General features: G+C 39.8%; 1 protein-coding gene across 8 annotated transcripts in view; it reads left to right on the forward strand.

The window, feature by feature from the left end:
• The window catches only part of PEX5L (peroxisomal biogenesis factor 5 like), a 227,471-nt gene extending 206,240 nt beyond the window's left edge, over positions 1–21,231 (forward strand). For 7 of the 8 annotated variants that reach the window (XM_059163394.1, XM_059163397.1, XM_059163398.1 and 4 more), the window contains 7 exons: positions 896–1,012; positions 3,338–3,481; positions 6,428–6,498; positions 7,771–7,968; positions 8,615–8,780; positions 9,171–9,328; positions 14,916–21,231. In XM_059163394.1, coding sequence (XP_059019377.1) covers positions 896–1,012; positions 3,338–3,481; positions 6,428–6,498; positions 7,771–7,968; positions 8,615–8,780; positions 9,171–9,328; positions 14,916–15,120 — 1,059 coding nt within the window. In that variant the 3' untranslated portion in view covers positions 15,121–21,231. The remainder of the gene's footprint in view (positions 1–895; positions 1,013–3,337; positions 3,482–6,427; positions 6,499–7,770; positions 7,969–8,614; positions 8,781–9,170; positions 9,329–14,915) is intronic. The other variant, XM_059163396.1, reaches the window with a different exon arrangement.
• The last annotated feature ends 2,837 nt before the right edge of the window (positions 21,232–24,068 follow it).

Consider the following 24,068-nt stretch of genomic DNA (forward strand, 5'->3'; position numbering starts at 1 on the left):
TTCCCACCCCTGGGAAGTTCCCCTTCCTCTCTTAAATTCTTTAAAATATTTGCCCCTTTTTCCTCATACCAGGACTCCCAAAGTACTCTCTTCAGGCTTACCAAAATAGCAGCCAACCATGGACAGATCTTTCAGTCCTCCCCTGAAGTAAAGGGAAGCAAATGGCCTGGTTTCCCTTTTGGAAAACATAAAGGAAAATTATAAGGAGAAAAACACAAAGTAATATTTCTCAAAAAATCATCCTGCCATAGACAAGACCTTCCCTAAGAGGACTCAGTTAAGTTCACACTGAAAGCCAATGTCTTTCATTTTTTAGCACCAGGATGCCATGTTTCTCATAGAGCATGGGCTTGAAAGTCAGACTGGGGTCCTGATCCTATGAACTCCTAGCTTTGTGACCATAATCCTCTATGTTCAGTGTTTTCTTAGCACAGTGCCTAGCACAGAATAGGGTCAATTAGTGTTATTTTCCCTTGTCCATAGTCAGCTGCTTCCCTAGGTCACTGCCCATTCAGTCCCAAAGCCATGGCTGTAATTCCTCATATCCTGAGAGCAGCTCTAAAACCTTCCTTCCTATAATGTGTGCCCAGTGCCCACACTTGAAGCAGCTCAAGTAATGGATTTTTAGCTGAATTCGGTATATATGACCCTCGTCCTTCAGATGGTAACTATTTTCCTGCTGGAGAAAGTCACAACTAATACAATTCAACACTCTGCGTACTAAGTACCCTTCAGGAGCTCTTCAACCATGAGTATCATTGGATGTGGCCAGTTTGAACATCTTATACCTCCTCAGAACTCATTCTGATCTATGAGGAAAACTCTCTTTCTAGTAATAAACCAGGTGACATACATGGTCCTAAATCCATCTCTCTTCATTTTTCCTGTCTCCTAGTCAGATACAGAGTTTTGGGATAAGATGCAGGCAGAATGGGAAGAAATGGCTCGGAGGAACTGGATATCAGAGAACCAAGAAGCTCAGAACCAAGTTACAATCTCGGCCAGTGAGAAGGTGACCGATTCTGTTCTTACATCTGCTGACCAGCTTTCTCAACATCTTGGCATCATGTTTTTATAAATTAGTCATTAACTATTTTGCAGAAAAGTCAAGAATTAAGTAGACAAATTAATGTCAGTCTGACCTAGAAGAAATCCTGGTGGATGAAAACAATGTAATCCTCCAATGTGTGAAGACAGCAAAGCTGGAATGAAATACCCTTATTTTTATCAATGTTAATTACTACAGCTTGGCAGCCACCAAGAGCTTGCCTCTTGACTGTTAGCAAGTTACTGAACTAACTGACATTGAGGGTGGGTTGGAACAAGAACTGACTAATCTCGCAGTGGTTTTTGTTACTCATTCATTGAGCCGGGTGAATTAGCTAATAGAAATGGTATCAGCGGACAGGGGAGTAAGGTGGGGGCTTAGGGCTATATTTCACAGGTGGTCCTTACACAGCTAACAAAGAAACTAAGTGGAAAAGATACCCTTCATACAGCCAGGTCAAGTCCCAGGGACAACTCCCAAGCCTAACATATTCCCCTGAAAGGAGCCCCAGCAAATGTGTGAATTTAGTCAACAACCAGCCAAATTGCCCATGAAGTCTCAGTTGCCCTTGGGTTTATGCTTTTAAAAACACTTGGTGAAAAAATAAATAAATAAATATAGGTAAATAAATAATAAAAAAATAAGAACACTTGGCAAAGAGGGGAGGAACACTTTTCAGAAATAAATTTAAAGGACTTGAAGGATAGAAAAAGATATGGAATTTTCTTACTGAAGGAAAAACTAGTGTGTGTGTGTGTGTATATATATATATGTGTGTATATATATAATATATGTGTATTATGGATTTTTTTGTGGTGGAGGAAGTCTCAATAATATTCAGTTCTGCATAACTTCCATCTCTTCAATCCAACAAATATTTATTGAGTGCCTATGTAGCAATATATTATGAGGATGAATAGTCTTCGATCTTAGAGGATTTTCAATCTACATAGTCATTAAAATGTCTTCCTTCCCCCAGTATTCTCTGCCCCTCAGTAGGCCAGGCAATCTCATAAAATCAGAGTAACTATCTTATTTTAAAAAAACCCTCTTCCACAAAGAAATCAAAGCTAAGCAAGAAGAGAAAACATTGATATAGATCGTCAGACTCTAGGCTGTAATTCATGCCCCTGAGGCATGGCTGGGACCCTGAGTTCCTCGCCCCTGGGACCCCATATCTGTAACACCACTACATAAACTGGACATACCCTGTGGCTCAGATAAAGAGGGCTGTCTTTCTCAGTGACAATGGAGAATGAAAGTCTCCATTTAACCGATTTCAAAACCTTAGTAGCATCATTAACAGACTAGCTTATTTGTATCTATCAAATTAGAAGGATATTATGATGACCTATGCTGGTAATGTTGCAACAAATCATTTCCCTCAGATATTTCCAATTAGAGTTTAACCTGGGGCAAATCTCAAAAGCAATTCAGTTATACATATCAAGGCCCTCAAAATAGTTCATAGCCTTTAGTCTAATAGATCCCTCTAGAAGTCTATCCTAAGGTAATAATCATAGGCAGACAAAGATTTGAGCACAAAGTTTTCACTGTAACTTTATTTATGAAAACAAAAAAATTGAAAGTAACCTGAATGTCCATCAGTAGTACCTTGGTTAAATAAGTTTTGGCACAATGCAAATAATTTTAAAAACTAAAACTATGTGGGACTTAAGGTACAAGACTGTATAAGAGCTTATTTGTTTAATTTATATATTCATAGAAAAGGATTATTTATACTTCTGTACAATTTAAATTTTTGAAAGAAAAGACCTATAACTTTAAAACACGCATTCTCAATCGGGCAAATATAGCCCCCCACAGGACAAAAACTGGCTCAAGGAGTAGGAAGGTAGAGAAAATGGTAGATAGTAGAATGGTTTATAGCCCTCCAAAGAGTCACAGCACATAAGCAGATGTACAGTGTGTGGCATTAACATTTCAGAGGAATGAGTGGTAGCACTTTGCAAAAATACATCTAAAACTCTGTATTTTTTTAAATCTCAGGGAGAAATGGCTAAAGCAAAAAGAGCAAAAGAGAGCAATGATACGTTGTGGCATGATGGATAACTTTTGTTTCTTTTTATATTATTGAATAACAAAATATCATCATCCAAAATTTATGTAATGAAAATGTACTACCTTCACAGGAAGAAGAAAAAACAGTGATAAATAAGTTAAATAATTAAAATAAATTAATTAAATTCAAATTCAAAAAGAGCTCACTGAATATCAGAATGAAGAGATAAATCAATAGATCTCATAGTTCCCTTCTCCATGTTGTAGGGATATTACTTTCATACTGAAAATCCCTTCAAGGACTGGCCTGGAGCATTTGAAGAAGGCTTAAAAAGACTGAAGGAAGGGGACCTGCCCGTTACCATCCTGTTCATGGAAGCAGCGATTCTTCAGGACCCCGGAGATGCAGAGGTAACATTCTCTTCATCTTGCTTGGCTCACAAAGTGGCTGCATGTGAATGAGGGACCAGGGATGCCACTAAGCTCTCTTGGGCTACATTTGAATCAAGGAAAAGCTCCCAAAGGAGTTAACCTGGCTTACTCTGCTATATGTTTAAAAGTTAAAAATAGGTACCTGTTCTCTAACCAAGTCAAATGTGCAGTGTCCACAGTGCCCCAAAATAAAAGGGTGGGGACAAGAAATGACAAATCCATAATTGTCAACCTGGAGGTTGAGCAGAAGTTTTCAGGGGGCAGTGTATAGTCTTGTCTAGGACTAGAGCCACACCCTACCCCACCCTTGTCTCATTCAGCATTTATTGAACAGTGTCATACTGTGTCCCAAGACATGTGCCAGGCTGGGAAAATGGAACTGTTGAAAAGATACATTTGTGTTCTATCTGGAGAGACAAGTCAATAAATCAATACAGCGTAATAAATGCAATGTCAGAGTATGCACAGGCTGCTATGAGAGCAGAGAGCAAGGTTTCTGAGCGGGCTTTCCCCTCCAATTAAATCCAAATTTGAGGTTTGAAGGAGGGGGGCCTAATGAAAGACAGCAGGGGCATCAAGGTGTTAAGAGGAAATGGTTTGTGTTGGGCAGTGGGGCATGAAACATTATTCCAGGAGGCTGAGGGGGAAAGACAATGATGGGAGAGGAGGTAGGAAGAGGTGGGTAAGCTTCGGAATTTCATGAAAGCCAGGGGAACCACTAGGGAACTCTACTCAGCAGAGGGTACAATCAGATTTGCATGTTCAAAAAATCCCTTTCTCTGAGGTGTGGAAGGTGATGGAGACAGAGGCCAAGAGACTGCCAAGAGAGGCTTTGCCATCCACCCTTAGTCCACTATGTTTCCAAACCTGCAGAGGCCTGTAATAAGATAGTGGTAGGTGTAAAGTCTCCTTTTTTAGTTTGGGAGTGATTTTCAGTAATCGTCTCACAAGGGCTAATCCTCATAAGGGATTTGCAGAAATTCTAGGGAGAGGTATATATGGTGCTGAGACAGCAGTATAGGGTAGTAGTTAAGCTTCTAGGCTCTGCTGTCCTAAATGTGTGGGTTCAAATCCCTGCTCTACCACTCATGAGCCATGAGCCGTGTGGTCGGAGACAAATCATTTAAACGGTCTCAGTTCCATTTCTTCATACATAAAATGGAAGCCACAATTATAGTAACTATCTCATTGGGTGTTGTAAGGATTAAATTAGTTCATGCAAATAACGTGCTTAGTTCGTGTCTGGTACATCAGTAATTAGCCTTCATTATTATTATTGGTTGTACTTAAAGTTTGTATGGAAAGAATGAGTAAACCAATTACTACGTTAAATCCCTGGTATCTCGTTAGTCAAAACATTGACAGTGAAATGAGATTGAACTGAGAATTGGAATGTGAACCGAAATATTGGAATTTTTAAGAAGATACAAGGATCACTACAGAAGAGAAAGTCATTATTTTAGTAGAAAACTATAAGCCATCCACCCAAAAGAATATCATCTTACATTTTTAAATGCTATGGTGTTTTCAAGAGTATTATATAATTTGGCACAATAACCCTGGAAGGTTAAAAAAAGACGTATATGTTATTATGTCAGGTTCATAAATGAGAGGATTAAGGCACTGGGTAACTAATGTATCCCAAACAAGGACTCAGGGCTTCTGAATCTTGGAGACTCCAAAATTCAGATAAAGGACAATCTGTGAACAGTGACAATGACACCATGCTCAAAGGCTAGCAAGAAGCCACTAGAGAGTGATTGTTTCATCAAACTTAAGAAGCATTCTAAGATGTCTGGAGGGTGAAATCAACATCAGAGTAACTGATATTTGGAGGGGAAATAATCAGTATTTTCATGAGTTTATATGGCATGGGTAATAAAAACTCAGGATGATAAAGCCAATATAATTTTTACAGCATTTGAGAGTGAGTCTATGTATCGTCATATAGTTTTGATTTCAAATGTCTGTAGGTGTAGTTATGCATTCCCCAAGCCCCTTTAAAGGGTTTTTAAGAATTGATATACCCCTATCCCCAGCAAATTTGAGGACAGTATATGTAATGAGAGGTTTTGTTCATGGGATTGTTCTTGTAATGGTGTGAGAATTATTGTTCTTCTAAATATATAGGGAGAAATTTGTTATACTAAAAACTTTCGTTCTAGATAGGAAAAATGTTATCTGCTTGAAGATATTGTCAACATTGTTGACAATAGCAAAGGACTGAAACAACCTTACAGTAATAGGTTATTGGTTGAGTCAATAATAGGGTATCCACCCAACAAAATTTAAATTAAAAATTATAAGTATAAGGATTTTGTAGAAACATGAAAAGTGTTTATGATGCAATATAAAGTATAAGTGTAGGCTATAAAATTATGTATGTATTATATTACATTTTATATGTGCTTTAAGCATTTTAACAGTGATATTAGAGCCATAAACAGATTAGAGTGGAGAGTTTTGTTTTTATTTTCCCTAGTTCCTAAAGTTTCTGTTAGCTCTTATAGTACCAGTCAGACTTGCATCTGTACAAATTTATTTCATTTTGTACATCTTAAGATTCCTTGCTATATAAAGTCCACACTATTCAGCAATATTTCTGGGTTATTTTCCATCCCTTTTCCTCACAAATGCATACTTTCATATAATTATCTTTTGGTTTTAAGGCACCTAATACCGTGAAATGTCAGATACTCAAATGTTTCCATGGGTCACAGGAGAGTAAATACTGAGAATTTGTCAAAATGTCAGAGGATCTTGACCCAGATGTCAGAGGAGCCTTTGAATAAAGAAATGCTTGTGATATTTTTTCCCTTTTACAAGACTGTCGAGTCTGAGACAGGTTGTTCTGCATGGAGGGATCTAAAGCACAGGAATGAATCTGCTTCCTCTTGCAATGTTGACCTCAGTTGTTTTTTGTAGGCATGGCAGTTCCTTGGGATAACCCAGGCAGAGAATGAAAACGAACAAGCAGCTATTGTCGCCCTCCAGAGGTAGATGAAGCTAAGTGCAAAATCATGGGCCGGGTCACTTCTGTTTTTGCTGTCCTTTGACCTTTAGGTACATTGTAAAGAATTTGGCCAGGATAAGTGCTGAGATGCCACATTGTACTTAGCTGTAGGAAACAAGAATCTATGAAGAAATAATGTTCCTAAATTGCAGTGTTTTGTCATCCCCAAATCAGCTGACCTTCATTGGCACAAATGTGACTATGTCAAAAGTGGCCATAAAATAGACTCAATACATATATAGTTCCTCTTAACTTTCTAGCCTTCTGCAGCATTTGAAAGTTTTCCTCAGAAGAAACATACTCAAAATAATCTCAGTGCAATTTTAGCTCCTTGTGTCTACAGAGACTCTCCTGAGAGAGTTTCAGTGACCTACAAGGATAACCACTGAGCCCATGACTAAAGGTCTAGACTGCTTTGGGTGGATGTAGCATCACACTTCACTTAATTAGGGCCCTCTGTGTACCCTGAAAAAATCACCCCTACTAAATCAACTTCCCCTTTCCCTATACAACATACAGTCCCTCTATAATCTCTCCCTAAAGCACTGAGGTAGGTACTGTCTAGGGCTCTCTTCTCTAAGTCGTTTCCAGCAACTATCACCTGGGAGCTTGTCAGACCCGCCCAGTCTGGGGCCCACCCCAGGCTGACTGTATTACATCCTCTGCATTTAGCAGGTCCCCAGATGATTCTCATGCATCGCCAAGTTTGAAAGGCCCCTGCTAGAGGGTAGTGGAATAGCATGAGGGGGAGCAGCTGTAGCCTGTGCCCTGTATAAACCCACATCAGTAGTCTTTTAGAAACACAGGACTCTCCCTCTCCTTTTGAAAACACTGTACAGCCTTTCATCTCTGCTGAATCAAATTTACCTCAAGTCAGTTTGCTTTGTGGATATGATACATTTAATACATCAATAATAGAGCGGCACTAAAACAATGCTATCTGTCCTCATGAAATGAACTCCTAAGAAATTTTATGCAAGGATTAGCCACCCTTTCTATGGTTGTAAACCATTTATTAAGTTACTGGACCTAGCGCTCATCAAGATGAGTTTTAACCTTCTTAAAAATATACTTAGATCCCAATTTTCACATAAATAAATATGGTATTTTCCAAGGACTTAACATAAACTTAGCCATGCTTTTGCACCCTTTAATTAATAACAACCCCAAATTTTCTAAAGAACTGTTAGACTCTAGCTCAGAAAAAATCTGAAATTGGCTATTTATTTACCTATTTATTTATGCCTTCTTGCAGGTGTTTAGAATTACAGCCCAACAACTTGAAAGCTTTGATGGCCCTGGCGGTGAGTTACACTAACACGGGCCATCAGCAGGATGCCTGTGAGGCTCTAAAGAATTGGATTAAGCAAAACCCAAAGTACAAATACCTTGTGAAGAGCAAGAAGGGATCTCCAGGCCTTACCCGGAGGATGTCCAAGTCTCCAGTTGATAGGTATCCTGCTAATTAAATTACAGTCAGTGGTCAACACCCTGTTACACAATTAGGCACCTTAAGGGTCATTAACAAGCCTCACCAGCAGCAGGAATGCTTGAAGAGCAACTCTGATGACAAAGATTGATGCCGAGACCAGAACCAACAACTGATCACATGATCAAGATTGTAGGCACTCACAGACATTTTGCCAGAGTACCACAATTTAAAGCAAAAGGCTGTGTACATATAATTAACCTAAAATAAATTATAGAATGCACCAAGTTTCATAAAGCCTGAGAACTGGCTATGAGTAAAAATGGAAGTCCTTCCTTCTAAGTGTTTTGTTTCTCTCAGCAATAAATCAGGATGTTAAATTCATTCTCGTGGAGCCCTGTGGTTTTCCACATTTGGCACGCATAGGGTCAATGGAACTGTCCTTGTGAAGACCTTACTTAGCACAGTCTGTTTCTGTGTACAAGGAAATAATTCATGAAAATCAGCAGGTATTTTTTAATGTGCAGTATTAATAGTCCTTCTCATTAAGCAAAGATATTTTAAGCATAATTTTTCCAGTCTGTAATGTTCTCTCGGAACAGAGGACATAATAGTAAATAATATATGTTCAGACTATTTGGAATACACATCTCCACTTTTTCCCTCGTAGCTCTGTTTTGGAAGGAGTTAAGGAATTATATCTGGAAGCTGCCCACCAAAATGGAGATATGATTGACCCAGACCTACAGACAGGCCTGGGGGTACTGTTCCACCTGAGCGGAGAATTTAATAGAGCTATCGATGCATTTAACGCTGCCTTAACTGTTCGGCCAGAGGTAAGTGGACAACAAGAAACCGTAGGGTACTCTGTTCAATATAAGTTTCTCACAAGCTACACTTTGGACATTTCTGCTACCCCTTATTTCCCTGCATCCAATGGTTAAAGTGATCGGTACTAACAACATGCTACATGGCTGTTAATCCTCAAATACCTCAAATAGAAACACGAATTGTTCGACAGCATCCAATGGTAGCTGCTCTTGGATGGATGAAAAGTTATTTCACAGAGCGGTCCGTACCATTTTTTGAGTAATTCTCCACCATCATGACCCCTACCCATGAGCCCTGGATAGATGTCTAGCCACCATGCCGCTTCTGCGAGCAATATGGGGAATACTCTGTCACTGTGGCTCACGCTGGTTCTTGGCTCGGATTCTTGTCATCAGGATTATTCGTTATGGAACCGGCTGGGGGCGACACTAGCGAACGGTGACCGCAGTGAGGAAGCCGTGGAGGCCTACACGCGTGCCCTGGAGATTCAGCCGGGCTTCATCCGATCCAGATACAACCTGGGCATCAGCTGCATCAATCTGGGCGCCTACAGGTGCGGTATGGTGGTAGCCTGAGAACCAGGAGCCACGCTCAGGGCTAAGGTGGACTAACCTGAAAGGCCATTTGCCAGTGAAAATACCTCCTTTTGTAGGAGTAGCCCTCCTCCTCTTGTTAAGGGAACAGCTGAACCATTGCCTCGTGAGGCCTGTTGAAGTGGGAACAGTGGCTTCGGTGTTTCTCCTCTTTGGAGAGTGGCAATTGCGTAGGGCATCTAGTGAATGAAGATTCTTGGGCCCCTCCCCCTGTGATTTCCAATCAGTCAGCCTGGGTTGGGGCAACTCTTTGAGAAACTTAAACTGCCCAACCCTTCATTTCCCAGGTAAACAAAAAGAGAACCTTGGGGAGGTGAGGCAGGGGCACCCAGTAAAATGACTTAAGAAGGTCTAGAGCAGCTTTGGGCAAAGCACAACCAAAAGTCCAGGTTATCTAAAACTACTTTGCCAGTGAAGTAGTTAAAAAAAATTTTTTAAAGAAAAAAATCTTTTCTGTAAAACAAATGTTAAATGGTGGGCTTATGGTTTAAAATGTCTTTCTTGTTTTCTCATTCTTCATCATCCAGTCTACATCCTTCCTACATTCTATTTTTAACTCATCAACAGGAATGAATGATCTTTATTTCTTTTGGGTAAGGAAAGTATAGGTGAGGGATACCTGGGTGGCTCAGTTGGTTTGGTGTCTGTCTTCTGCTCAGGTCATGATCCCAGGGTCCTGGGATCTAGTCCCATGTTGGGCTCCCAACTCAGTGGGGAGTCTGCTTCTCCCTCTCCCTCTGCCCCTCCCCCTGCTCCTGCTCCCTCTCTCTTGCTCGCTCTCATTCTCTATCTCAAATAAATAAATAAAATCTTTTTTAAAAGTATAGGTAATTTTCCCCTTTTTCAACCTCTAAGTAGGTATTACTTTCACAACTGGAAAAAAGAAAACTGTTAGTCTCAAATCCCACAAAAAACATAAACCCTTTCTCTTCCTCAAAAAGAGCCACGCTGGGGCGCCTGGGTGGCTCAGTGGGTTAAGCCGCTGCCTTCGGTTTGGGTCATGATCTCAGGGTCCTGGGATCAAGCCCTGCATCCGTCTCTCTGCTCAGCAGGGAGCCTGCTTCCTGCTCTCTGCCTGCCTCTCTGCCTGCTTGTGATCTCTCTCTGTCAAATAAATAAATAAAATCTTAAAAAAAAAAAAAAAAAAAGAGCCAGGCTTTTAGAATCAGAAAAGCCTGGGTTCAAATCACAGCTCTGCCACTTACTGGTTTCGTGATTCTGAGCCCACATCTTTTAGCCTCAATTTCTTCACCTGCTTTAAAAAAAAAAAAAAAAAAAAAAAAGTGGTAAAATAATATTCAGCCTGCAGGATCGTTGCACAGATTAAATGTAAATTGCCTAAGCACGGAGCAGTAGTGGGCATCTGCTACCATGACTATGACAGTGGCCATCATCAGGAGTAACCCCATCATTATTTATTCAGATAAGGCATCGGAGAGCATCCTTTTGACATCTGAAGAGCCCCTGTTTCTGAACTGCGTTTGGGGACTGTGTCAGGGGCAAACAGTGAGGTTTCAGAAACTGGTTGCTTCATTTATACTAAAAGAATCTTAGAAAGAACATTTAGTCACGGGATTACACCAGTCCTCAAAGGACCTCGCTCAGGTTAAAGCCAGGAATAGCTGAGGGACTCCAGAGCAGCCGGTTTGCTTTATTTTCCGGACATTGCGAAGGGAACCAAGGGAGGCTGGCCTCCCAGCAGCCCCACAAAGGGCCCCAGGGCGCCTGCGCCGTCTCCTCCCACCCCAGCTGCCTTAGGCTGACCCTGTCGGGTTCGCATACTAAGTTCATTCCTGCTCTCATCTCACTTTCCTAACCTGATTTTATCTTCACCCCTTCCCAGTCACTTATTTTCTCACTATGTTGTATAAGTACTTGAGGAGGTACCTTTGTTTGAAACAAGGGGAAGTGGAAATAAGTATGTATGTACCTGTAGACATTAAATTCAATTAAAGGAGGCTTTTATAAAGCTTCCAGATGAGTCTTTCTTAACTGGAACTCCTCATTACAGTGTAGAAAACAACACTTGAGAAGTCAATAAAATACTTTCTTGGCAGTCGCAGGTATAAGGCTCAGGAGGGTAACCGTTAGCTGGCGGCCCGAAAGGGTCGTAATAGGTGGAAATGGGCAAATCTACTGAGGGAGAATTTTTAGTCCTCTAGATGAAAGTCACCTGCACAGGAGCAAGTCAGTTTTAGAGTTGCCAAATAACATACAGAATGCCCAGTTAAATTTTAATTTCCAAGATACAGCAAATACACCTTCCGGTAAGTATTTCCCGAATATTGCATGGAACATGCTCATATTACAGGTAATGAACTGTTTGCCTGATATTCAAATTTAACTGTGCATTTATCATCCTTGGTAAATCTGGCAACCTTGACTGCATGACTACTTCAAAGTTTCAAAACATCTCAGCAGAGATTTGTGGGTCTTTTGTTGTCATTCCACATGTGGAAAATCTTGTTAAGTACTAAACATTTTGCATTTTTTTTTTCCTGAGGAAAAAAGACCATTGAGTGAGACATCAGCTTTAAATGAATTCTGAAAATAAGTTTAACCTGAGGTGTAAGTAGATAGTTAGGAAAAGATAACCCTCCATAGAGATATGACTCAGGGAAAAAGCCCTGAGCTGGTTCATATTCTTTCATATCCACAGGAACCTTGGGACATACCCCTCAAGAACACAGATGTCTGTGTATGTGGCTATATCCCTGGCTGTTTGTCATTGCACATTTTCTATAAAGAGTCAAAGGCAAACCTTTCCCCAGTACTGTATAATTGAAATAATAAGAGGAAATTGTTGGAGAGAAACCTGGGTGTAGCGTAAGACACTACCCCTCTGTCAGTAGGAGCTCCCAGAGTAGAATTTAGGCCAAAGAATCTTCACCTTCTCAAAAGTGAGGACCTCATGGGGTGCCTGTTGGTTTCTGCTCAGGTCATGATCTCAGGATCCTGAGACTGATCCTCGAGTAGGGCTCTGTGCTTAAGACTCCCTCTCCCTCTCTCTCTGCCCCTGCCCCACCCACTGCTCGCGCTCTCTCTCTCTCAAATAAATAAATAAATCTTTAAAAAATAAAAAGTAAATTTTAAAAAGAGTGAGGACCTCTTTTTAATGAAAACATAGATCACATCTCCTTTGATAATAATTTTTTAGTATTAATATATGGAGGGAAAGATACTATAAAATGAGGAACCCTTTTACTGAATGCATGTTATTAATCAAGACATACACGAACAGCTTATTCACATACATATGTGTGAAACATCTGAAAACTATGCGCACATCTGCATGCACAATCTTCTGAGTCTCCCAAAAGAACTCTGTGTTCCCATGTTGGAGAACAGATTTAGACTCTCTTCATGGGAAAAACCTCACATTGCTTGGTAGGGCTAGCAAGTTAGACCATTCCATTTTTCCCCAGGTCCTTCAGAGACCACTGCCACACTCCTGGGAGCTAGGAGTGGCCTGTGCCTGTGTGGGTTCCAAGATCTTCCTCCCCTGAGTTCTTACAAGCCTAGGATGAGGAGAAGAAAGGGAGTCATTGTCATCGGAGCTGCTGTCCTGTGACAAGGAAGCCAGAAAGGGCCTCCAAAGTAAACTCCACACGTGCATCTCTTTATAAACCCTCTTCTCTCGCTTGATTGCTAACCCTCCCAAAGAACCCCACTCCTTTCCATTAGCCAGGTCGCCACGCACAGTGCCACCGTCTCCCAATTGCCCTTTACTTCCCGGCAGATCTCATCCTACGGATGAACAAATGCCTGGACCACGTGCACGGACTCAGAAGTCCAGCCTCACCTCAGAGCTTCCTACCAGTTCTCTCTCATGACTACCTCACAGGAGTACATGGGCTCAAACGTGCGAGAAGCTTTTAAGGAGAGTGAAGTGGGCACAAATGAAAGCAGCGTCATCGCTCTCAGCAGAGCCCAGTTTGTCAGATACAGAACACGTGCTTCCGGTGCCAGGGGTCCAGAGAGGATAGACCCGGGAGCAAGAGAGCAGCTTGGGCTGGGAGGAGCTGGAAGGCCTGTGGGTAACCTCTGACTCAGACTTCCTGTTCTCAGGATCACCTTACACTTTTAACAGTTACTGAGGACCTCCAGGGGCTTTTCTGTAGATTCTATCGATGTTTACCCTATTAGATGTTAAATGGAGAAAAGTTTAAAAGATGTATTTAAACGTAGGAATTAACCACATGTTAACATTATCTATTTATGAAAAATAACGATTCCCCAAAACAAAAACGTGCTCAGTGAGAATAGTGGCATTATCATTTTTGCCAGTTTTTTAAAAATATCTTGCTTAATAGAGACATTCTGATATCTGCCTCTGCTTTCAATCTATTGGGATTTCACACATCATGTAATCACTGGAAAATTCCATCGAACACTCATGAGAAAATGAGAGCAATGTAAAATAACTTCTGGGGATTATCTTAGAACTGATATTGACCTCATTGACCTTTGGAGTTCCCCAGACCGCACTTGGAGAACTACTGATCTAACTTAATAAGAGCTTTCACATAAATGGATCCAACTGCACCTCCCACAACAAGGTTTTAAAGTGGCTTCTATTCTTCCTATTACACAGTTGGGGAAACTGAGAATTGGAAATATAAGAAAATAGGATTCTAAGCCCAGACACTCTGGTAACAAATCAACTCGGTCCCAGCGACCTCCCCATATTTCTATCACCAATGGGAAAAATTAAACCACTTTGTTCGTTTTATTCCTCTCAAATTATTTATTTTTTTAAGATTTTATTTATTTATTTGTCAGAGAGAGAGCACAAGCAGGAGGAGCAGCAGATAGAGAGAAATGTTGGCTCCCCGCTGAGCAAGGAGTCCCATGCAGGACTCGGGCCCAGGACCCCAGGATCACTACCTGAGGCAAAGGCAGACACTTAGCTGACTGAGCCACCCAGGCAGCCCTTAAAACACTTTGTTTCTGAGTAGGGTCAGATGCTTCTTCTTCAACACTTGTTATATATATCACATTTGCAAATGGATTAAGTCTTTAAATTGTCCCTGAAGGTGGAGAAAAGCAGAAGCATTAATGAGTTAGCAATGGTTTCACTGTTAATCTTTCCGTCCCACAAGACAGTCCTAAAATAAAATTTGCTTTCCTTTTTCTTTCTGATTTCACTATCCTAAACAATGATTCTTTTCACAAAAGAATAATGAGAGGGGCGCCTGGGTGGCTCAGTGGGTTAAAGCCTCTGCCTTCAGCTCAGGTCATGATCCCAGGGTCGTGGGATCGAGCCCCGCATCGGGCTCTCTGCTCAGCGGGGAGCCTGCTTCCTCCTCTCTCTGCCTGCCTCTCTGCCTACTTGTGATTTCTGTCTGTCAAATAAATAAATAAAATCTTTAAAAAAAAAAAAAAAAGAATAATGAGAGAATCAGAAAGTTGTTCACCTGATGATCTAAAGCACCATGGAGGGATGATTTTGCATTTAGGATTAAGAGAAATTAATCCATTTCATTTTATAAGTTGCTAAGTCAAACTTTGTTGCATTTTTACATGTCTATTTTTCTACCCTCTTAGAGAAGCGGTCAGCAATTTTCTCACTGCCCTCAGTTTGCAAAGAAAGAGCAGGAATCAACAGCAGGTCCCTCATCCTGCGATCTCTGGAAATATCTGGGCCGCCCTCAGAATCGCACTCTCTCTGATGGACCAACCGGAACTCTTCCAGGCGGCTAATCTCGGCGACCTGGATGTCCTCCTACGGGCTTTCAACTTGGATCCTTGAAGGAAAAGAAAGCAATTAAAAATAATAAATCCTTGTCTGTGTGATTGTACCGAGAAATGCAAAACTATTTTATTATGAATTCAAAAAAAGAAAAAAAAGGACAAACCAGACGTCCAAAAGGCCATGGTGAGATAACACAAGGGAATTCCTACAGACAATGCCCAGGCTCTGTTCAGATTCAAAAGCACAAAATGTTCTATATAGCGTCAAGGTTGGGCTCAAAAGAAGAACTGAGAGACACAAAGACAAACCAAGATGAAATAACGGTGTGTGAATACTCTTCCCGACCTGCAAGCATACTCAAAACATGTCCTGTGGGGGGTTTTGTCCCCATTCGCAGCCGATACATATCTAAGGAACTTGCTCATGGGACACGGGGAGAAAGGAAGCACTGCCTCTGATCAGGGAATTCTGACTGTTTCTGAACTATCCCCCGCAACTCTCCCTTTTACAACATAGATAGTTCGGGTCAAGGTGCATGCACATATATTAACTCTTGACTAAAGAGAGGCGTTGCTTAAACCTGTTCCAATTTTAACTTTTACTGTAGCCCTTCGATTCCAGAGAGGGAGCTTTGCTGGCAAAAGCGGTTTTTGCACTAGAAATTTTTGCTGTTCCCAATCAAAACTTTTCTGGGACTGTATATATGCACTTTAATATCTTATTTATGCCTTGCTGGAGTTTTGTTTCGTTGCTCCAATTTTTAACTTAGGGGTGAAAGACTTGAGAACTCGGCCTTGCTAGATCAATGGACCAAATAAAAATTCCTGAAAACAGTTTTTCATAGTGTAGAGTTTTGAAGGAGTTTTTCTTAAAGCAGGTATGACATAGGGTGTAAATAGGTCAAACAGATTTTACTCACATGCTTTTCTGGGATTGTATGAACTTAAGCAAAGGAAGACGTACTGTCCCGTCATGCATTCTCTGCAGGGAGGAATTTTGATGATAACGTGATTTCTATAGACTTAACATTAACTTGCTTAAATGTCATATTTTACTTGCTTTCTAACTGCCCTGCACACCAATATATTCCTTTTAAACCATTAATATTTTAAATAGTATTTCGTAAGAGTGATACATTTTTTCCCTAAAAATTAAGTGTTTTCTTAGTTCCATAATAATCTGCACTGCACAACCTTTTGCATTCTAAGTGATAGAAGATCAATATTTTCTAGCTCAATCTCACTGAATGTCAGAGGTTTACTATGAAAGATGCATGCCTTTTGGCTCTCATTTTGAATATTTATCAAGTATCAGGAATTTTCTGTTGGTGGTGGTTTTATTTAATTGACACATTCTGCTCACTTCTTAATGGTGTGTTGTGCCTGTTGGGGCTTGGTGATTATTTGGAATGACATCATTTTTTTAAAGAATTAAAAAAGTTGTTTGCAAAATGCTGACAAAAATATAGTATTGCCAGTGTCCAATTCTAGCAACTGGTCCTGGTAAGTGGTCCCATTCTTCTTTGTCTTTTCTCCTTCCTTCCTCCAGAATCTTCCCCAAAGCAATCCAATCCCAATTTTTTCCTCACGTTCTTTGGTTAATAGTAGCTGGTTGCTCTCATGATGATAGTTACCAAGCAAACAGCATTTGAGTCAAGACAGTTTAATTGACTGGGGAGTTAGCTTCTCCTGAGGGGAAAAGTGCAGGTAGAAATCCTCTCCTCTGTTACCTCAGAAGTCCCTCCGGTAGGAAGGGACCTCAAGGAACCACAAAACCACAAGTCCTTGAGGTTTACGTACGTTATAACAACAGAGAGTTTTTTTAAGCTTATAAGGACAAAGAGTTTATCAAATTTATAAGGACAAAAGAGTTGAGGGCCCAATGGTGTGCCAAGCTTTCGTCTTTCTTGTTGAAGCTCACTAGGGCAAAGGTGGTGCCCCCAGCTGGACAGCAGGAGACAGAGACAGTAAGGCATTTCACCATTGGGCAGTGGTGACAACCCAGTCTTTGCATACTTCCCTCCAGTCTCAGAAGCAAACAAAGCTGAACAAAATTTTCAAGAATATTGTTTAGAATTTTAGAATCTTAAAATTCAGTCGAGGAAGGACTTTGGGGCCAGCCTCCAAGTTCATGGCAGCTGGCTGCTTAGATATCCCCAATAGAAGAGCATCCATTCTCTGCGCATTCACTGGCTGGCAAGCTGCTTTGCATCCGTCCTAGTCCACTAGGAGCCTCTGAACACAGGATTCAAACACAGGTTTCTGTTATGATGCCGTTCTATACTTTCAACAGAAACTGAATTTGCAATATTAACATGACGTCAGTTAACAATTTAAAGCCTAACTATAGGGTAAGTGCAGGATACTTTAATTTGATTGTTGTTAAGTGGTGGAAAATTTTGCAGCCCAAGTTGTATTTTGCTGTCAGAATACAAAGTGACTTCAGAGGAGAGTAGATAATTTTCCATTCCCATCATAATGTGATAATTTGCAGAACATTCAATAGGACTTTCTCCAGTATGCCTAGAGTCTATCAGAACCAAGATTTTCATAGTGGTTGCCTCTCAGGAAGTGCAGAACTCTTGCCCAAGATATTTTTCAACGATATTTTTAAATAAAATTAAGTAAAAACAGTTACTAAAAAACAAGTGAAAGTTTATAGAAATCAGAGCACCACCAAAAATTAGTAAGATGATAGAACAGTCTTTATTGTATACATTGTTAAGTATACACACATTCTTTTAAGGCAGAACTGTTTTGGGTATCTTACCCTGGTGGTTTGAAATTGACATTTAAATTACTTCTTTCCATTTCAAAGGGCAAGGTGTCCTCGTTGCCTTTCTGAGGCACCTGGAAAGGCTTTGAGTTTCTTTTTTCTTGTATTACTGAATATGTAAGCAAGCCTATGATGCCTTAGAGGATACTACTGTTTTACTGGAATGGCTGTTCAGATGCTTAGATGTATCTTTCAAGAACTGAAAGCCATTGCTGAATTTCAAAATATGTTATAGTTATGTCTAGGGGGCTGTTTCCACATGTTGCTGTACCTTAACAGTGGGGAAGAGGTAGAGGAATAAGGAAGAGAAACAGCAAAGCCCCTTACTGGGCCCATCATACTGAGTCATCATTCCCTTTGCTTTCTCTGAAGATCGTTCCCCATGACTCCTAGAAAAAGAGACAGCTCTTGTCCACCAGGAAACTTTAACAGAAAACTAGCAGCTGTGCTTTCTCAGCCAATCTGCATTTCAACTGGAATGGCCAATTAGTGATACTTAACCAGGCTGGAATGTCTAGGGCACACTCACATTCAGAGTTTTATGCCACTCTTCTTCTTTACTGTAAAGAGAACTATTGTGTTGAATCTTGGGTCCATGTTTAGGAACTTAAACTAGATAAATCTTTCTAGAACATTCTTGCTATACAAGCAAGACTTGAACCAAACTATAGCTAGCCCAACATATAACAGGAGCTCCTAAGCTCTGTTCCCTATCCTTTATCCGTGAGTTCTTTGGGGATAGAAAAAGAAAACAAGATGGTCATTTTGTGTCCCTTCCTCATTTGCCCCTGAATCAGTTCTACAAGACTGGACTGTACTTTAAGTTCATTGTTGCTGTTGTTTTACACCTTGAAATGATTCTGAAAGCATTCTAGAAACAGAAGGCTTAATTCGTGTGCCATCTTTTTCGAGGCCTCATATTTTAGAAATTGTTAAACATGAACACACATGATTTCAACTTTGTAAAATAATTGCAAATTCATTCCCTTTCTAGATTTCATTGCACATTTTCCCTGTCATCTCAGTATTTATAGAACGGGTTGAAATTAAACTGTTTTGAACTAAGAAGTAGATACATATATTTTTTTAAAGAGTGTTCATAGATGAACTCTGGCATAAGGTTTGTAAAAAGGCAATTTTTAAAAAATAAAACATATAACCTCAGGTACAAAATAACGCATGCATTAGTACTTGCAAATCTGCCTATTCAAATATTAACCAAAGCATGCAAGATAAACTCTACTGAATGTAAATTTACCCAGTGCATGATTAAGTCTCATAGGTTAGCTTATTTTTCCTGGCTTCCAAACAAGGAAGCATTTTCATGAACTTTGCGTTAAAGTTGTACTATTTGAGTTTAATATCTTATCCTCGGGATTGTTTTCATGCTACCACACTGAACTTTACAGATATTCACACATCTGGCGAATGCAATGCTGCCGCCAGTGCCAAATGAATCTACTGAGAAATCCAGGTACTTAAACATTTAAACAATTTTTAAAAAACCAGTTGAGGCACAACAGATCCAAAACTCCAACAAAGTCCCTATGTCTGAATGCTACCATACAAAAGTATGTTGATTGCCTCCATAGAACCCATTTGGGTTCTAAATTCTGAATAGTGCATTTCAAATATTTTCTGAAATTCAGGAAGTTAGAAATACTAACATTCTAAAAAAGGTGGGGAGTCAGGGTCATGTCAGGCACATGAAAACCATCATAAGGCAAAGTGGACAGGGGAACTTAATTTCCACAAATGTTAAGCAGTGTGTGTAGGGTGTTGCATCCTTGTCCTCAACATGGCCCCATTTCTATGACAAATCAGTGAACTATGTCTAAAAACACTGAAATTCAGGGATGATGAGGTGATTTCATGGTCACTCAGAACCAACTTGGAAGTCCTCTCACTGCTTTTTTCTGTAACCCTTGTTTTATGAAAAAAATATGGACAAGAAGACCAGAGAATGGAGGGAGCAAAACTCAGTAGGACAAACTTCTGTTAGTAACAGCTTTGTCACCATCCCATATACCCCCAAACACAGACATGTAAGCTCAAAGACAGAAATCCTCAAACGTGCAGCAAAGACTCTCATGTGGAGGCATTAAACAGTTAAGAGGAGAAAACCCAAAAAACTAAAGTGTGAGGTTAACCAAACTCTCATGTGGTATTTTGCCTTGAATAAGGTTTCCACTACCGGCAACCTCTGCAGAAATACCAAAATAATGCACCCTGGAGACAAGTGCCCCAATCCCAGAACTGTGTTCTCAGGACCTTCTCTACAAGAGAAAAACAACTTGCAATGAGCAGAGTGTGATAGCAAAACCCTGCCATGGTTTTTAGCTCATGGGGACACTTTTAGAAACCTGCATTCAAAACAATATTAAGATGAAAAAAAAGGAACAGCAGGCAGTTCGTTGCTCAACAAGAAAATGTTGTCTTTTTTTTTTTTCTTCGAATTTCCAGGAGAGGGGAAATGATATGACCCAAAATAGAAAAAAATGGTAAGAAATATACATATGCACTCAACTAGGTAGTCTGACATTTTCACTGGGAGATATAAAAATTTTGCATAGATACCATAAAAGAATTGTGCAATGTGAGAAATGTTCATGATTGAATATATTGCCAATATCTAAAGGAAATAAAGCAAACCTAAATTTACCGACATCCTTTCAGTTTCCCACGTATCACCTCACTGAAACCCTCTTCAACTTTCATTGCCCAGATTTGTTTACATTGGTTGAAAAAAAAAAAACCCGATTAATTTAATAAACTTTTTACAAACTATAACAAGCATTTATTAACTATTTAGAAAAGATGTTTCTATATATTTTGTATATCTATGAATATTGCATATCTAGTCTAATCTAAAGATATTGAGACAAATTCTTCTGTGATGCTTCTTTATGCTCAATAATGTTTAAAATCTTGGGATTCCATTTTTAAGTTAAAATAGGTAACAAACATAAAATTTAACTTTAAATGTTTACATTGAGTTTTTAAATTAAAACCAACCCAAATTAAGTGACCTATAGTAAATTAATGACAATGGGGTGGGGGCATAAAAGTTATGGGCATATTATGTGATAATGTATCTGTGTATTTAGTGAAATATTATGTATCATAGCACAACTCTGTTGGATATTAAGGCTTCATCTTAGTATTTCATTGCATTGCTCTTTGAAATAAAACTACTACCATAAAAACAACTTCTTATCATATTGATGTGTTTAATTTAATTTACTCCTTTGGCTTATAATTTACAAAGTACCAAGATTAAGGTAGTATTTTTGTACTATTATTGGAAGCATGCCTTCCCTTTTTCACATTACTAAACTGTATTTATATTTGTGCAATTTTAAACTATGTTTTCAAATAAACTTTGTCTGTGGCTTCAAGGTCTTTTGAGAAATCTTTCAAAATGGGATTTGGGGATCAGAACTGCTTCAAATCAAAATTTTAATCCAATTTGTACTATGGGTTTAAAAAAAAAAGTCTTTTATTGAATATCACCACATATGATTTTGCATGAGTTATCTGGAAATTAAGAATGCATTTTTACATATAAAACCAAAATTTTAAATCTCCCTCCTTTGTTAATTTTTTAAGAGTAAAATATTTAACCTGAAATTGGACTTCGTGATTTTTTTAGAATAAAAAGTATTAAAATATATTTGTTTTAGGATCTGGGTTTTTTTTCTCTTTTTTTCTTTTCTTTTTTCTTTTAATCAGTCAATAAATATTTAAGGTTCTACTACGTGCACGTACTGGTTCTGATATAGGTCAGTGGTAAGTAAATCAAATTAGACTTGCCCTTGAAAGCTTAGATTTCTGTGAGGGATCAACAAATGCTTTAACAAATAAGAATGTCCTGTGCCAAAAAGAGCTAGAAGAACAAGGCAAATAAGGTATTATGAGAGATACTGGTGGCTCCTTTATCTGTAGATGATCAGAAAAGCTTTCTCCCAAGGTGACATTTGGGCTGAGCTTTGAACAAGAAACCAACCAAGTGGAACAAACATTCTTGGCAGAGCCAAGAGCTAGCATACAGTACCAAGGCAGGAAGGAGCTTGGTGTGTGTTCAGGGAGAAGGGAGTCCAAGGCAGGGGGCAGGGGCTGGGATCTGAGAGACTAAGAGGTACCCTGGCAAAGGCAGAGATTGTTGGTGGCCTTTCCAGAGCACATAAAGTGTGGATTTGGCTCCAAGCACAGGAGGGAAACCCTTGAGATGGAAATTTCTGTGTCCAAAATGTTTACTAACGAAGGCCATGAGTGGTCAGACTGATGACGCAGGGAACACGTTTGGGTGAAGAGAGCTGCAGAGGGAGCCTGAGCACCCCCTTCTCCCTCCACACTGTCCCCTCTTGGTAGAAGTCAGCACTGAAGCTTGGTGGAAGTTCATTTTTTCCTCTATAAAAACCAAGCTGTTTGTCTGTCTTTCCTGCTTCACTATTATTTCTACCCAGTGGTGAATTGTAGCGCCTCTCCCCACCCCTTGTGTAACTCAGACCTTTCTTACTTCTCTTACCCCTTTTTAAATGAGAATCACATTAATTTCCTCAAAACAGCTGCTTCGCTCCATGTATATACATAAAAGCAGCCCAAAGTTTGGAGTGTTCTTTACATTTCTTTAAAACCTTCCTTCCGGAATAAATGAAACAAGATGGGATTGGGAGGGAGACAAACCATAAGTGACTCTTAATCTCACAAAACAAACTGAGGGTTGCTGGGGGGAGGGCGGTTGGGAGAAGGGGGGTGGGATTATGGACATTGGGGAGGGTATGTGCTTTGGTGAGTGCTGTGAAGTGTGTAAACCTGGTGATTCACAGACCTGTACCCCTGGGGATAAAAATATATGTTTATAAAAAATTAAAAATTTAAAAAAAAAAAAACCCTTCCTTCCGGTAATGCCTTTTACCTGTGCAGCATTTTGGGGCTCCCAAGGACTTACATATTTTTCTCTTTACTTCTACCTCATATTAAATATTGCTGCCTGGTAATCATCTTTGTGAATCAGCACTTTGGGAACGGATGGTTGATTCTAGTATTTTGCTCTGTGGAACTAAACCACTTTATTCTGAGCAGGCCCTCTGCTTGGGCTTAGAAGGGTAGAGACCAGGCAGGTCAATCTTTCAGCCCAAGTTCCTTGAGATGAAAAAAGAAAGGAAGCTAACATTTATTGAAACCTACCATGTGGCAGATCCCTAGGCCATTGTTTCTACTATGCCATTTTAACCCTGAGGTGCACTCAGGTCCTCTGCTTTTCCCCTACTATGTTTCCAGGCCATAATTAATATTACTGCAAATGATGAGCGTAAGAGCAAAAACTGTGCCAGGTGAAAAAAAATCAATGTCTTACAGATTAAGAACTGACTAAAGATCACATCTACTATTAAAAACTGCAAAAATTAACCCAGGAAAGGTAGGCTTGAGAGAAATTACCAAGACGATGACTATGAGTGCTCATAGTAAAATCTGCTATTGATTTTAAAAATGACCAAAGAACAAAATTAAGAGTTGCAAAATTTGACCTGGTAAAGGAGGACCCGGTGGAAATAATGACAGGAAAAGGGAATCTGCAATAGCCAAAGTTTTAATAGGGGAAAATCTGATGAATACCAAAAGCTGATGACTCAGACTTCCCTCATAAGATTTACAGAATTGATACCAATTACACTAATTTCATTAAAATAGAAAGGAAAATATAACAGCCTAGAGAGAATTCAACTCAATCACTATTTCACACTTTTTCTTCTCTCCTCAAACTTCCTACCTCTCCCATTCATGTTCCCTCCAAGCTGAGGATCTCACTTCTTACTTCCCTGAGCAAATTAAAGCAGGTAGGACAGAACTCTCAGACTCTCAGCACTCCCATCTCTTCACAGCCACAGCTGCACTCCGGTCTCTGCCTTCCTCCTGTCCCCACAGACAGGCTCCCCAGCCCCTGCCTGTCCAAAGTCAGCTCCCACTGGGCACCAGAATCCATTACCTCTTCCTGCTCAAGGGAGAGCAAACAGTGATTCTTATCTTTCCACCCTACATCTTCCTGTCAGGCACCACCATTTCTTTCCTTCTCTTTGTAGCAAAATTCCTCAGAGTTGTTTGCATTCACCTTCTGCAATGGCCTCCAAGTAGATCAATCTTGCAGTCAACTCATCTGACTTAACCTATCATCATTATTTGATATTTGATAATTTTTGCCTCTTTAAGACACCGTCTTCCCTTGGCTT

This window comes from Mustela lutreola, chromosome 2 (assembly GCF_030435805.1).
Source record: "Mustela lutreola isolate mMusLut2 chromosome 2, mMusLut2.pri, whole genome shotgun sequence".
In the NCBI taxonomy this organism is placed as follows: domain Eukaryota; kingdom Metazoa; phylum Chordata; class Mammalia; order Carnivora; family Mustelidae; genus Mustela; species Mustela lutreola.